The 16,426-nt window shown below is 41.1% G+C and overlaps 1 protein-coding gene across 3 annotated transcripts in view; it reads left to right on the forward strand.

The window, feature by feature from the left end:
• Positions 1 to 16,426, forward strand: part of CREB5 (cAMP responsive element binding protein 5) — a 416,185-nt gene that overhangs the window by 95,471 nt on the left and 304,288 nt on the right. For all 3 annotated transcript variants that reach the window (XM_050783192.1, XM_050783193.1, XM_050783194.1), the window contains exon 4: positions 1,641 to 1,762. In XM_050783192.1, coding sequence (XP_050639149.1) covers positions 1,641 to 1,762 — 122 coding nt within the window. The remainder of the gene's footprint in view (positions 1 to 1,640; positions 1,763 to 16,426) is intronic.

Here is a 16,426-nt window from a genome sequence, read left to right on the forward strand (position 1 = left end):
CATCCCTTATCTGTAATGCCGAATTTATGAACAGCTGTGGTATGCTCTCTGTGAAATGCAAGGAGCTCAGTATCTTGGAGATCAGGTCAATAATGGGAAAAAATGCAGATGGAGATTTTGCTGCATGGAATCCAAGTAAGCCATTTGGGTGCTGAAAGGTCCTTGCCCATAGGAAATCAAGAGACATTGCCTCTAAAGGGTTGATTCGATGGGGGATATTACACCATTTTCTGCTTCACGGGTATTAAGATATTCTTTGAATCAGACATTTACTGATTTACTGGGCTTAACTATTCTCTGTATGATTTAGAAAAGTAAATATAATTCTAGTTTCTTATAATATAGGAATATATAAAGAGAATGCAGGAATGGCAAATTTGTTTCAACTTGAGGGCACCTCTTCAGTTGACTGGTTAATGGCTTAGAGAACTATGCAGAGATTTTGAGAGTGTTAGATCAAGCTGGGAAAATGCCATAGTCAATCTAGTAGAGTCTACTACAGGCTTAGGTGGGAATAATACATGTACACAGTGCAAATAGGATTGAGGTCTTGATTATAATCCTGGTGTCTCCACCATCTACCTGGGAGACCTTGAGCAAGACCGTTAATTACTCTGGGTCTCTGTTTTTCTGATTGGTAAAAATTTAGCATGGCTAGGCTTTCTTCCATGGTCCTTTTCTGGTTCTAACATCTCCTGTTTCTGAGAAAAGACAATTTACGCAATTTTATTTGTCTCAACTCAAGTACATCTTCACCAAGGAAGATGATTGTACTCAATGATGAAGAAAGCGCAATTCTACTCTACTTACCTTCTATTTAATAGAATCTTGTGAGATCTAGATTCTCAAGAATTGTATGAAAATATTTTATTAACTGCAAATGCTGCATATATATTAAGCTACAAATAATGGCTTCAGATTCTTCAGTTTTATAAGTAGAAAGCTCTGTAGAGTCAAAAATGTGAAAGAAATTCTTTTCCTTTTAAAGAGCATTTAAAGAACATTCTTTTTTTTGGCTATAGCAAAGGAAAATAAAATTAATAATGACATTTTTAAAGGATGAAAGCTGAATGTGTTTGACTTGGAACCTTTTATCATCCCTCTATGATTTTCAGGAAGAGAGATAGAATTGTTAAGTTTACTTTCTCCATTAAGAAAAAGGAATTAACATGCTTGTTTGTTTCTTTTTGTTTACTCTAAGAATTTGCAAAATCCTTTTTCTTTCCAGCCCCCTGAAGTCAGGCTTACCATTGGGTCAGATTTTTTTGGCCTTATTTTAGCAAAAATCATTTTCTTTTTCAAGTTTAAAATAAATAAAGAGGGTCATTCCACATGTTTCACTGTGTATTCAAATGGTACAGACTTCAGGCAAGCGGAGAGTGAGATCTCCTGAAGCTGTCTGGAGGGAGTTCGGCAAGCCCTCGCAGACTGCAGCCCTCTGTCTACTGTATTCCTGCTTCGGAATTTACGGTGCTATTTTCTTGCATATCGTCATGTTACTTAAAGGGTCAAGAGACTGTGGATGGCTAGTGGACATTTTAATTAAGGCAAGGGGAGGGGATTAGTGAATCTAGCTCATGCTTGCTACTGGCTTTTGAGAAAAAAAGACCCATTTATTAGCTTTCTGACTCTGTTTTCAGATCAAACTCCAACCCCAACGAGATTCCTGAAGAACTGCGAAGAGGTGGGCCTCTTCAGCGAGCTCGACTGCTCCCTGGAGCATGAGTTCAGGAAGGCCCAGGAGGAGGAGAGCAGCAAGCGGGTAGGTTTGCCTGGATGGACGCCTTGAGAGGTGTCCTGCTAGAAACTTCCACGAGGAAACTAGGTGTCTCTGCACTGCAGATTGTGTTGATGTGGCCTTGAAGTATTTTAGCCATTTGTGAGTATTTGTCTAACATTTTTAAAAAAATGATTATTCCTTGATTATGGCAGAATTCAAAGCTAGATAAATCATGTGAAAAATAGGTATCTGAAATACGAAATTCTAGCAGAAAAAAAAATTCAGAATCTTGAACCAAAGTCAAACTTATAGATTTTTTCTTTTCCCCACCAGTTGTTTTACTTTGCTAAGTATTTAATAGCAAACCTTATGTGAGCAGTGAGTGCAGAAGAATAGAGTCAATGGGTGAGAGAACAGGCGAGTAATCTTCATGGCAGAAGAGAGGATTTCATCAGACTTTGGCCCATGTTGTAACTGTCTGTTTTCTATAATCTTTCCAGTCATTCTGCACCAAATTCATAATTATTTCCTGGTCATATTACCTTGTCCTAGTATTGAACATCTGTTGTTGCTGAAACAAATAGGTTAAGTACAACTGTGAATCATTTGTTCTTAAAAATGTAGGAAAATCACTTTATGAAACCCTTCAGAATATATTCGGTTTTTATAGGAATGTGCTGAAATTTAAAATCACTTTACAAGATTCATGAAAGGAGATGGTGGTCACAAGTCAATGTGATGAGGATGCTTTTTGGTATTTTGTTCATTGTTATACAGCATTATTCAAGGCCCACATTGTATTAAGAAACAAATTAGATACAGTCTGTGAACAGAAATTCAGAATGTGAAAGGTGATTGAAAGGAAAGACCAGTTAGGTAGTAATGAATTCTGAAGTCCAGCTGTTCCATCCGGAAAAGAAATTTTAAAAGGTTCTGATATTTCTCTAAGTGTTTCAAAATCCTTTTAGTCCTTGTCTATGTGAAATTATAATAATCCCCCCTCCACCAGATTTTTCCTGTCACATTCTCATGTCATAATAGTCAAGGGCTTGTATTTAGCCTGTACAGCTTCAGGAAAAACCATGAAAGTAGGTGATGCTTACAAGAGGGGTATAAAATCTCAGTCAACTTGTTTTATTTATTTATAATTCATTTGTCATGTATGCTTGACTGTCTCCTCCACTCCCCTCTCAAAGGATACGAAGTGCCTTTTTTCTTTTTCAAACAAGCACTTATACAGCAACTATTATTTGCCAGTCAAATAATAAAGTTCTGAGCACTTTAAAAAATTAATAAAAATAAAAGACATGCATTCTATATTTTGTTGTAATAGAAATATACATATATTATATATATATTTTTTAAACCATGAAAATAGTATGCAAGAGAGGAAGAAATTCTCATCATCTAGTCAACTTCCTTTGGTTGAGTAACAAATTTAGTTTTTTTGATAGACATGTATGTAGAAGACTAAGGAATTAAGTTCATTCATTCCTCTAGATATTCAAAGCTGGCTTCTTAAACTGAACTATAAGAAAGATGTGCATTTTGTCCATATTGTCTTCATTTCTGATAGAATGGTTTTACCTCAAGTGTATGCCCTTGATTTTACTAAAGGCATTTTTCCTAGAACAGTTTCATGAAGCCCGTTGTCGGGGTGTGGTTTTAGATAGTCTCCATTGCATTATTCATGATTTCTTATATGAAGCCCTGTATGAGGAAATTCTTGCAGATCTGAATTCCAGGAAATGGTTTGCTTCCCCGGAGGAACTGAAATATTTTTCTCCTCATGGACATGAGAATCGTGTAACTGGTTCTGTTTCTCTTTTCGCTTTGACTGCTAGGTTAACACAAAGCCAAGTTTACTGCTAAACTTTGAGAACTTTTTCAAACGTTGTGATGAGCATATTTTACTTCCTCCCTAGACCAGACTTTCAGTTCTAGTTTATATTTTCTCTGGTTCTGATTTTTAATTTAAAAACATTGTCATGCTGTACATGTTTTATGAGTTGCTTTAAATTTCTTGTGGGTTGAAAAAGAATATAGATAATTAAATTTTAAAAATTAAAGTAATTAAGCAACCAAAGTAAGAAAAGGAACTATTGCAGCTGTAGAAACATGTTATTTTCTCTCTTTTAAGTGTTGCTTATAGCTGTGTGATGCTTTCATGATAGGTGTGTGGGTGGGGAACAGCCAGCCTCCCCATGGTCTGGGGCCAGCATCTCAGGACACCACCATCTCATGCCCCAGCCTCACTTGCACGCATGGGAGGCTGGACAATATTCAGGCTGTTGAAGCTTCTTCTTCCTTTGCCCCATTCAAACCAAGCCAAATATAGCCTCAGGTGGCCATGGTTACACGAGAGGGCATTCTCTTGAGGTCTAAACCACAATGACTCCTCTGGCAGCAAAGAGGGCTGCGTTGGTGGCTTTGGCTCTGGCATTTCTTTGGAAGTCACTGGTCAGGGAAATGAGGAGTAGGAGTAATGCTCCCCTACCTGACAATATTCTTTTACCTACCCCTTTGACCAGGTTTTTCCAGCTGTCGACATCCTTGGCATCCTGCCACCCCAGCTCTTCTTTCCCTGCTTAAAAAGAAAAAACACAGGTTCTTATTCAGTGACTATCTTATCAATTTTTAGTATTCTCTTCTTTTTCCTTTTGGTCTACATTCAGACAATTATTATTATTTTTTTAATTCTACATCTCTAGCTCTCTTCTGATTTCTTTTCCTTTGAGTCTCTAGACTTGCATTGGTTCCCTCGTTAGGTTTTAGTAAAGTGGAAGATGGATTAATTTATCTGGAGAATTTGGCTAAAGAAGGTTCTTGCTAGAACTTTCTATGTGTCTTATACAAAAATATTGGAAAGATTGGGCTGGTTCTGCACACCACCTTTAAAACTTCTAGCTGCAGTTGGTCTAGAAAATTCTGTTAAAGAGCAAATAGAGAATTGATCCTTACTTGGCCCATGTGGCTGTCCATTGGAGAAAAGTCTGTTTCACAGACTCTGTCTCTAATCCCAGCATCCTTTTCCAGAAGCGTCCCAATGTGTATATAGAATCAATGCAGGCTGTAAGCAGGTTATGTCCACTGGAGAAAGGCCTCATTATCTGTATTAATACTATATATAGTAGACAATACGTTCCATAATAGCCTCAATTTCCATATTAATAGAAGCTTATAACCTCATAAATCTTTAGTAAGAGGATTGTTTCCCCTTAGAAAGGCATGTTGTAATTCACTATCAGGTATCATAAATCTCAACTTGCCAGTGGCTTAGAACTCAGACTAGCTCATATCCTGAAACATGTAAGAAACTTTTGTTTATCATTTTTCATTCAAGAAATATTTTCAAGTGCCCACCACATAGCAGGCACTGTCCAAGGCATTGTTGAATATACCACTGAATAAAGATGATAAAAAACAAACAAAAATACCTGCCTTCATGTAGCTTACCTCTAGGGGGCAAGAGAAACAATAAATATGTGAAAAAAAAATGTGTAACATGTCAGATGGTGATAAGTGTGATGCAGAAACATGTAGCAGGGAAGGGGCACAGGGCTTGCTGGGGGTGGTCAGGCAGGCATCACTGGTTAGTAGATGTGTAAGCAGAGACCCAAAGTGGGAGGAGGCCTGAACCAGGTACATACTGGGGAGAATGTTCCAAGCTGAAAGCACGTAAGTGCAAAAGCCTGGGGCTGGAGGATGCTCTGCATGTTGGAGGAATTACAAAGAGACCCAAAGAGGGTGTAATAAGGCTAGAAAGCTGGTCTGGGAGGGCAGATCCTGGGGGGCCTTGTATACCATTTAAGGGGCTTTGGCTTTAACTGAGTGAAACTATAGGACAATTTTTTGTTTTTTTGAGACAGGTTCTCACTCTGTTGCCCAGGCTGGAGTGTGGTGGTGCAATCTTGGCTCACTGCAGCCTCGACCTTTTGGGCTCAGGTGATCCTCCCACCTCAGCCTCCCAAGTAGCTGGGACGACAGATACCCACCACCATGCCCGGCTCATTTTTTTGTAATGATGGGGTTTCACCATGTTGCCCAGGCCAGTCTCAAACTCCTGGAGTCAAGTGATCTGCCCGCCTCAGCCTCCCAAAATGCTGGGATTACCGGCATGAGCCACCATGCCCAGCCAGGACAGTTTTGAGCAGAAGAGTGAGAGGATTTGACTTACGTCTTAGAAAGATCACTTTGGCCGCTGAGTTGAAAGCAAACTATCAAAAGGCAGTGGCTGAGAGAGAGAGACCAGTTGAGAAGGTATTGAAAGAATTTAGATTAGAGATGATAGCAGGTTGACTCAAGGTGGAGATAGAGGCAGTGGGAAAATTCTGGATACATTTTGAAGAGAGAGCCAACAGGATTTGCTGACGGGTTAGACTGGGAAGTAATAGAAGCAGCAAGACTAAGGATGAACCCAGGTGTTTGGCCTGAGCAACTGGAAGGATGGGATTTCCTATGAGAGGAGTGGGTTTAAGGGGAACATTGGGGGTTTCTTTTTAGATTTGCTAAGTGGAGATGCTGGATCAGCAGATGGATATATAGGTCTGGAATTCAAGGGGGAAGACCAGCCTGGAGATGCAGATTTGGGAGTCACTAATGTAGAAACAGTGTTTATATATTTGAGATTGGGTGGAGTCATCTGAGCCAGAAGTGAATAGAGATGAAGTAGAGAAGTCTGAGCATGAGCTGGGCAGAGTCTTCCAGAATTCTCTGACACAGAGGATTGCACTCCCCTCAGTGGCCAGAGATGACGCAGGAGACCATGAGGTATGAAGAATGAAGTCAAGTAACAGAAAAAGAAAAAAAGACGTAGGTGAATTTTCCTTTTATGTTTAATGACTAAAAAAAAAAAAAAAAAAAGAAATTGCATAATGCACATCTAGGAGGTGGGAAATAGCTTCATCATATAATAATAGTGGGGGGGTGTGTGTGTTTGTGTGTGTGTAAGGAAGGAAGGGTAATTGAAGGGACTAGAAATGAACTCCTTTGTCTTGCTAAGAGAAATATAACATTACAGCCTAACGTGGTTAGAGACCCTGAAGATGAAAAGTGTGGTGTATAAAGTGCTAAGTGTTGTTATTCTCCCATAGGACCTAAATCAGACTCATTATGCTGATGCAGCAATAGGAAATTAGGACATTTCCATGCTCTAGAATTCCTATGAAAATGATTAAAAGTGAAGTCCATCCCCAGAGAGTATTGACTGTTTAATACATGGAACAAGGGACAAGCTACAATCTTAAGATCTTGGATCCCAGCTCAACAGGAGTCACAGAACAGGGCATGGTGGGGTCAGCCTCAGCTCCGCAAAGCGGGCTGTTTAATCTGATTAAATTCTGTATCTGGAAATCATGTTACCCGATGCCACCCATTACTTGGGCAAGAAGGTGCGGAGAGAGAGGCACTTTGCCTTCTTACACTGTCTTGTGCCTATCAGCCGCTAGCCAGCATAGCTGCTCCGTGGGGAAGGTATGAGTGGTGCTGGATGGAAAATAAAAGATGCCAAGTTGAACAAACTTGCAACAGCTGCACATTCACATTTCCGGTTATGCTAACATGTTGCTTCTCTGATATTTGTGTAAAACAATCCTTCCCTCCCCATCGAAGTGTGGAGAAAAAGAATATTCTGAAACCTAAACTTGGTTTTATCCAGGTTTTGAAAATGTCCCCATGTTTGCTTAATCCTAGCAGATGAGGCTGCTTTTGATCTTTCCATTTTTTTTTTTATCAGCATGACTGAAAGGAAACACCCATTGACAATGATATTGGAGATGACAGCCTCTTTCTTCCACCACCGCAATGACTGAAAACCCTAAGGCTTATGTTAGAAGGATTCTTTTTGTCCTCCCATTTTGGTGCACTACAAATGTAAATCACGTTCAACTTTCTCCTTGTAGGTTAAAATTATACCCTCATCTTAGGCGGAATTTGACGCTGGAAGGGAATTTGGCTTGATCTTTGCATCCCACTCAGGGGAATGACTAAACCAGTGGATAAACTGGAAGCTATTTCATGTGTTTTAGGTCACTAGGATTTAGGAATAATGAGTACAATCTTAGCGGAGATTATTAAGAGTTGGTATTTACTTCCACATATGTGAATGAATGTGATCTCGGGTTCTGCTTCAACTTTAAAATGGAGTAGGGCTCTTTTCAACTCATAGGAGTTCATTTTTGGTTTGTTTGGGGGGTTTTTGGTGAAAAGACAGGGTATCCTGAAAGCTGCAATATACATAGTCTATTTGTCTTGCAAAGAGTGAACACTTAATATTAAGTGTTTGATGTGGATGATAAGAGAAGCTCAGGAAGCTGACAGCTTCTTAGAGGAATACTGACTGAGATGGTGACAGATATTTGTTCATCATCTCCCTTGGTGAGTTTGCATATTCAGGTTATTTGGATCTTAATTGATGAATCCTTACAAGCTAATTTTCACAGTAAAAAAAAAAAAAAGTATTTTATCTCTTGCGACTGGGGATTCAATTTTGAGTGCTTGATTATTTGGCAGCTGGTGGCTCTGTCTTCAACCAGTGTTATCAGGCAAAGTGAAGGGGGGAGGTGGTTGTGACAGTAATTTCAGACGAATGTCTCCTAGCCTGTGGCAGATTTCATTGTTCTCTGAGTTCAGTATTAATTATTTAAATTATTTATCACAGGTTTTATTTATATTTGCTATGACAGGACATTTGTTCTGGCAAGATAGAAGTCTCTGTCTGATGTCTTCTTGAGAACTGGCCCAAGGTTTTCAGAGGCTGGAGTCTGAATTAGAAAGGTTGCGCATTCATGTCACGCCTGTGGTGTTATCATCAGAGGTACTAAAGTCTCCCTTCAAGCTACAGAGTAGGAGGAGTAGGAGGGACTGGAGAATGCTTGGACCCTATTTTATTTCTATAATGATGATTGCTAGAGGAAGCTGGACATTAATTTTGGGAAAGACTATTCGTGTTGGAAATATTGCACAGTAAAATCGTGTTTTCTTGCACCAGTATTTCCTGTTCAGTTGTGATTGGGGATGGTAATAATCAAAGGACTTACATATTCATAAAGCATATTCATGTCCACATATGGACATGAATTAATGTCCATTAAACATGCTATTAATGATAATTTTATTTGGGCCTCTTCAGTTAACAGGGAATAATTGAAAGTGGTTATACTAGTAATATTTTTCTCCATTGGAAATGCAGTGAAATAAACTGTTGAGAGACAAAAAGGGAGCCAGTGGTTTACGTGGAACGTCCAGGCCTTTCTCTGACCTCTCTGGGTGTCCAACTCTGCCTCCCTGTCTTTTGGATGTATCCACTCTCAGTTGGCTTTTGTTTATACCTTCTCTTCAGAAAACCCATACATTCTCATAGTTTAAGAGTCAAGTCCACCCAGACAATTCCTTTATTTGTACATCTAGTCCTTGCACGGGCATAAATATTGGCCTCTAGCCTCTAGCTGTTACTGATGTTCCCATTGAACATACCACTGCTATCCCTCACTCAACATGTTGGACACCATACCCAGGGCTTTCCCATACAAACTCACCACCATGCCCTACTCCCCTGGTTCTGTTAGAGGCAAGTTTCACCCTCCCTCAGCTCCCTCCCTACCCTCTTTTGTTCCACTCCCAATCAACTTTCTTAAGACACGGTCCTCAGATCTTCCCTTTATTTTCCATTTCTATTACCTCAAGCCTAGACCATTCTTACTTCCTACTGGGTTATTGCTGCAAATTCCAAGAGGTTTTTGACCTTTAACATAACTTTAAAGAGATACCTAACAATAAATATTATTGTAATAAGTATTATTGTAAAATTGAATGTATTTTTTTTTAAATGAAAACTAACGGAAATGTTTAAAGTAAAAAAAAAAAAAAAAAAAAAAAAAAAGTGTGACCAGGTATGATGGCTTACACCTGAAATCCAAGCTCTTTGGGAGGCCAAGGGGCGAGAGGATCACTTGAACTCAGGAGTTTAAGACCAGCCTTGGCAACATAGTGAGACCTGGTCTGTATTAAAAATGAAAATTAAAAAATTATCCAGGGTTGGTGGCCCACACCTATAGTCCCAGCTGCTTGGGAGGCTGAGGCAGGAGGATTGCTTGAGCCCAGGTGTTCAAGGCTGCAGCAAACTATGATCGCACCACTGTACTCGACTGACAGAGCAAGACCTTGTTTTGTTGTTGTTGTTGTTTTTTAAAGTAAAGAAAACAATTGTTCTTGAAGTTGTCTGCCTTTTCTTTGTGGCTAAAGGAAAAGTTCCTCCAAATATCATCATTGTTCAAAGTTAGAGAGGTTGGTGTGGGACATGGTGGGCATGAAAAGGGGATATGTTGGAAATTTTATAAACACAGCCTCATGCTGTATTTTACTACAGCAGCATGTGGTCAGCTGATCCTGGTGCTACAACATTGGGACTGAAGTAGGGGCAATAAAAAAAAAAAAGACAGAAAAAACAAACCCCAAAACAGCCAAAACCACAGTGCAGCCCTGAAGCTCTGCAGGCACCGCCCTCAGCTCAGCTGCAGCCTGTAAGGGCCACTTGTTGGGCGCAGCCTGTAAGGGCCACTTGCTGGGCCCACCCTGCCCTCCCATCAGGCAGCCTTACTGTAGCTGAAAATCACTCCAAGTGGATTCTGGTGGTTGGGATGAGCCTCACTAAAACAATTAGGAAGCTCCGCCTTCTCTCCCAGCAGAGAACTTTCTCATCAGGGTGATTGTTTTAAATTCCAGGTTGGGTCGTGTTCTCAGCTTGTTTAAATCACTTCTTACCTGTCCCAAGGCAGGCAAGCCAGCCTGCAATTTCAAGGTGTTAACCCAAATGGAATCATAACATCGAATGGACACTCTTCCCCGAATGAATCCGTTTCCAGCTGTGAGTAATTCAGGATTTCTAATGTGCCAGACAGGCACACAGAGTGGGGTGTGTACCTGGGCTCAGGAGGCCCTTGCATCTGCAGAGGAAGCTCACACTGTCCTCCGCGAGGCCCTGCATTAATACTCCCAAAGGCATGTGGGAAAACAGATCTGTTTTCTGGGCCAGATTAAAACTAAATGACTAAAAGATGAAGCTTCCGTTCTAGGCAGAAAACAGCACTCACATTTGGAAAATTGGACCAAATGACAGACTCAGTGAGCATCTGTAGCTAAGTCACTTACCTGGGCCCCTCACAGAGACGTGAAAAAAAATTGGCATTGTAAAAAGAGGAAGGGAAAATAATAGTTGCAAGAAACCGTCTCTGCCTCCATCATCTCATAAATCCAGGTGAACATTAAGTACGGCTAGGAGCAGGTATGGGAGTGATTTACTCTGAGAACTCTGCTCCAGCATTTGTGTGTTGTTAAGTTATTTCCATACTGAAAAGTCTGAGGCCAGGAACTGGGATTCCGAGCATTCCTCCCATCCGCATTTCCAGCACGTTGGCTGTCAGCTCAAACCTGTGGTGCAATGACTGATTTTAGCTTCAGAACCACGCAGGGCCATTTCCCTTGTTCTTCACCCAAGTACCACCAAAGTCCAAAGACTTAGGAAAGTTGATCAAACAGTGCATTTCCCCCCCCCCCCCCTGGATTACTGGTACCATGTTCATGTACTTTTTGGAACTAGCTGTTCTGGTGAGCCAGATGGGGCTTACGAGCCGGTTGGGTTGGAGAGGAGGCTAGGCTGTTTTCCTTGGGTGGCCATGCACAGTGTCACCTTCCTTGCTCCTCCTGTGTGCAGTGGGATTATCTGTCGCAGGCTTCTCTGCTTGACTGTTGTTAGGTTTCCCTTTGTGCTTTGCTTTCTGGGATGTTCAAAGCTATTGTTCAGTTTGTTAGAACTTGTGACTCTGTTCTGTGTGACCGGTCCAGTCCTCTTGTTTGGCTCTCGGGTGAAGTAGAATTCCAAAAGGACTTGACTTTCAGCATCTCCTCTAAGCACAAATTTGCTAATAGACCTCACTTGCTGCTGGCAAGACAAGACCATTCGAGCTATTATTTGAGAGTTCTGAAGCTAGAAGGAGGCTGTCCCACCTGCAAGCTTTCCCTTCGTTGTCTGGCGCTGGGGGTGGGGGAGCAGCTTGCTTCCCAGTCCTCTCTGTGAAATGAGGACTTCACATTTTGGATTTAGTGTGGCTGCAGTCAGCAGAGTCCTTGAGATCTAAGGTTTGTGCAAAATACACCATCTGTTCTAAGAAAACTTTGAAAGTTAATCATAGTGCTGACCGAATCCTGCCTGAGTTGGTGCTGGGCACAGCCTTTTCCTGGGCTTTGTGCTTGGGTGGGGGCTTATTCAGGCTCTGCAAGCAGTCACCTCCCCAAAGAAGAAAAGCAGTCATGTTTTGTGTGAATGTCAGGCTGATTGACTACAGGTGATGCAGGACTGGGCATTTTGAATCACAGCCTCTCTCAAAGAAGTCATCCCCCTTCCTGCCTTCTCCCGGAATGATTTGTTATACACAGAGCTTAGGAACTTTCCCAGACGATTTATGAACATAAGGTTATTGCTGAATTTGTTGGCATGGTTGGCCCGGGCATCCTTGTCCATTGCTCTCTAACCAGAGCAACAAGCCTTTGGGTAAGGAAGCCTGGGCTTCTCAGTGCTCTAGAACGTGGTGGGCATGCGAGTCCCACCCTTGTAGCTCTACTTGGTCCTCAAATGGCTAGAGAGAAACAAGATGGCCCAGAATTCTGGCAACCCCTTCCTCAGTGTGTCGTGCCAAAGAGCTCTTCCCCATGCTGCCAGGCCACCGGAAACTGGCCTCCGAACACTTCCTGTGCCATCCACACTACCCCCGTGTGGATTGTGAGGATGTGACTCGGAGTGTGGGCTGAACTCAGGACGAGGGCAAGAAGTCAGCTCCATTCCATCGCTCTCTAAAAGTCACACATGACTTTATTTTCTCGCCGGTAAAATGGGCCTTTTGACAACTTTGAAGTTCAAAACATAGGAAGTTAGAATATGTCGAGATCTGAAGAACTGACATTAACACTGGTTCCTAGGTAGGGCTTGCTAGATTCATACATCACTAGAGCATCTCACTTTGGACATTCTTTCTGATGTTGACTACAAGAAGTGTCCAAAAAGGTGAGCAGGAAACAGGAATCCAAACTCCACATTCACAGAGACAATAACACCGTTGTGACATTGCTGCCTGGAAGAGGTGTCTTTTTCCTGCATGCCAGCAGTAAGGAAATAATTCCTTGATCCAGATCTCTGCTAGATTTTTTTCTTTATTTGTATTACAGCAATACACACATACATGTGTATATGTTTTAGGCAAAGTTGGAAATTGAGACTTTGGGAACAATTTCATGCCAATTTCTAGGAAGTTCTGGCAGACATTCTGATTACACCTAAATTGTTTGTAATGTTCAATTCAACGCCAGCTTTAACAGATAATTGCTATCAAAGTATATCTACCTGCTGCCCTTTGATTTTGAAGATGGCATCACTGATTTACCCAGAAGCTGGGGGTGAACTTAGAGTTGATTTATTCTTGGTGGTAATGGATTTGCACAGATCCAAACACACATGCCCTCCCACAGACTTCTTTGCAACCAGAGGCACATATTGTAAGACAGCTGGCCAGGGCCAGGGGTGCAGCCTGTGATGGTGGGAGAGAGGCACTACTTTGACCTCATTAAAGTAGTCCTTCTAATTGAATGCAACAGTCATAGACCACAACTGCTCAGTGCTATACTTCTCATACAATGTACTGGTGTATTTAGCAGGAAAAACATCTGTTAATAACACTGATGGAATATTCCCAGCATTATTTTCTCTTCCATTTTACATTTTGCTCTTGTTAAATTTGACTGCTTTTTGACAAAATCTCAGGATGCCAAACATAACTAAATCATGTAACAGTGGTTTGTTGTTATACAAAAGCATCGAGAGCTCACATAGGTGCATTAAACCAAACTGAAAATGGACAAGAAACTCATAAAGAAGGACATGTGTGTCTCTGATCTTTGCATATGAGTTGGTGTTAGAAGGGAGAATAGGAATGGTGCTTTGGTGTGTGCTAGGAATGGCTTGAAAGGAACTGATCCACTAAAATACTTTGTTTAGTTGCATTGTGGTATGGGTTCTGCTCATCCGCCTGGATTACTGGCTTTTCATCAAAGGTTAAGTAGGTACTACTTCAATAGAGCCGTGTTCCTTCAGTATGAAGTAGCTGACTCAGGTCAGGTTTTAAACATCAGTTTATAACTTGCTATGCTCACACACTTATGCCAACTTCCTCCTTCGTAGTTTCCAAGTGGTAGCACTTGCCTGCTCATCCTCCTGCCTCAGGCTTTTGGGAGGCCTCTTCCCTTTCACATTTGTCACTGAGACCGTTTGACATATTAGCCAGTGGGGGCATGAGGTCCAAATGAGGATTACTCATATTTGCATTCTCCTTTCCTATCCATAGAAAAGAAGAGACCAAGTCCGAATTTTGAAGTGATCCCCACTTCCTACAACTCCCTGGCAGAGGTAACTTGCTCCTAGGGCCAAATCCCCTTCCCAACAGCTGTTTGGCGATTCTGTGTCACTGGGCTGACTGTAAAATCAGGCATACCCTTTTAATTACCTGTTCATATTTCAGCAAGGCCGAGCTCTGTGGCACAGAGAGAGGGGATAAGCCTTCATTGTAATGGATTTTTAGAAAGACTATCTCTGAGATAAGAGTTCTAAATCTTGGCAGTCTCTTCAGAGCACACACTTTGTGATTGCACAGAAATTCTTGGCTCCCCAGAGCCGTGTTGTAAATGGAGTGCAGTGTACAGGGTTGGGTAATAAGATACTGCAGATACATTTTAGAGCAAGGTGCACTTTTGCTTTATTTATGAAGATAGACAGGCTGGTTGAGGGCTTAATCACAGCTGATAAATCATTTTAAGAAAGCCTATTAGAACCATATGCTGATTTCTTGCATTAATATAGTGTGTCTGTTTCCAGTCTAATAAGACAGGGTTTTTTCTCCTGTGCTCTGGGTCTCTCCAGTGTAGACTATTTATCTGTTTAAGTGGTATCACTTGTGTGGGAGCATTTATCTCCTTAAGAGGTACCATTAATAAAAGAAGGCAAAAGAAAAGGGGGAAGCAAAAATGAGCCAAGGTACCCATTGCACAGTGCATGTGCATGTGTGCATGCAAGTATGCCTGTGCACGTGTGTATAAGTGTGTGTGTGTGTTTATGGTATTACAAAGGAAAGAGTAAAAAAGCTGAGAACAGGAAACATCTCAATTAGAGTTTCGGAAGGCCATGGATTGGTCTTCACTTGGCATAAGGTAGTCATTTCAGCCCAGGTGGTTATAATACTGTAGGAAAAGATTATCTGAAGTTGGAAGAGGGTGTGCACTGACATTTTGGTTACCTCACTTCTCCCCAACCTCGCGGAGGTCTGCCCCGAGAACAGGTCCCAAGGCTCTTTAATGAGAGCCACATTGGAGCTCCGACTCTGAGCCAAGCTCTGTTTATCACTAATTGCAGGGGTGCCTTGCAGATCTTTCCTATTATTCCCTGATTATACCCCTGCTTTTTTTATTATCTTGCCAAAATTCAAACAGTAATAATTGCATGATTTATTGTTTATTTATAATCCTTCTACTGCTTCAATCCCTGTATTTAATAGATGTTAAAACAGCAAATAGCTCTTACCAAATGACTGGACTTTTTTTTTTAAAAAAAACCTTCTACAGAGAAGTCATGTATATGCCAATCTTACTTGGCATTCTTCAAGCCACTTCCATGGTACTTCTGCACAATATAGTGTCTCTGACCAGATACAGAAGGGCTGTTTTTTAGTGCACAGAGAGTTTGTATGCCAGGAGAATGTGTTAGGAAAGGATATTAATTTATCCTATAGGATTACATTCAGTTGAGTTATATTAATATGACTCCTAGTTTCTTTCCAACTCACAATTTCCAAGAGAGAGATAAATGAAAAGCCTGTTTTATACACATTTAGACATAGTAGGGAAATATAACATCACATTATTAGAATTGAGATAATAAACTAGTAATAATAAAATTTGTCATCATTCCTTGGGCTCCTACTATTTGTCAGGTGCTGTTCTAGAAGTTTTGTTTGTATTATCCCCTGTTCATCATAGCAATCCTAGAAGATGATATTTTTACCCCCATTTTACTCAATGAGAAGTTAAAACTCAAGAGTTTAAATAATTTGCTGAAAGACACAAAGCTGGGAAGTTGCAGATTGAGTATACAGGGCTGTCTGCTGGAAAATTAGTGTTTCTCGCTACTTCAGACTGCTTCTTCCTGTCTTTCTTTATGTGTGCAATGCATTTTAATATAATTTACTTGAAAAAATGTCTGGTGGAAGTTTTGCAGAACATTAAGCCATGCTTGACCTTGACAAACACATGAAAATATCTTGACTGCACTGACTAAATTTTGGTCTTTTTTTTTTTTCTTTCTGAGATGGAGTCTCACTCTGTTGCCCAAGCTGGAGTGCAATGGCACAATCTCTGCTCACTGCAACCTCTGCCTCCCAGGTTCAAGCAATCCTCTTGCCTCAGCCTCCTGAGTAGCTGGGATTACAGGCATGTGCTACCACGCCTGGCTAATTTTTTGTATTTTTAGTAGAGATGGAGTTTCACCATGTCGGCCAGGCTGGTCTCGAACTCCTGACCTCAAGTGATCCACCTGCCTCAGCCTCCCAAAGTGCTGAGAGTACGAGTGTGAGACCACCATGCCTGGCTATATCCTTGTCTTTTAAAAGTCCT

Source organism: Macaca thibetana, chromosome 3, assembly GCF_024542745.1.
Source record: "Macaca thibetana thibetana isolate TM-01 chromosome 3, ASM2454274v1, whole genome shotgun sequence".
Lineage (NCBI taxonomy): Eukaryota > Metazoa > Chordata > Mammalia > Primates > Cercopithecidae > Macaca > Macaca thibetana.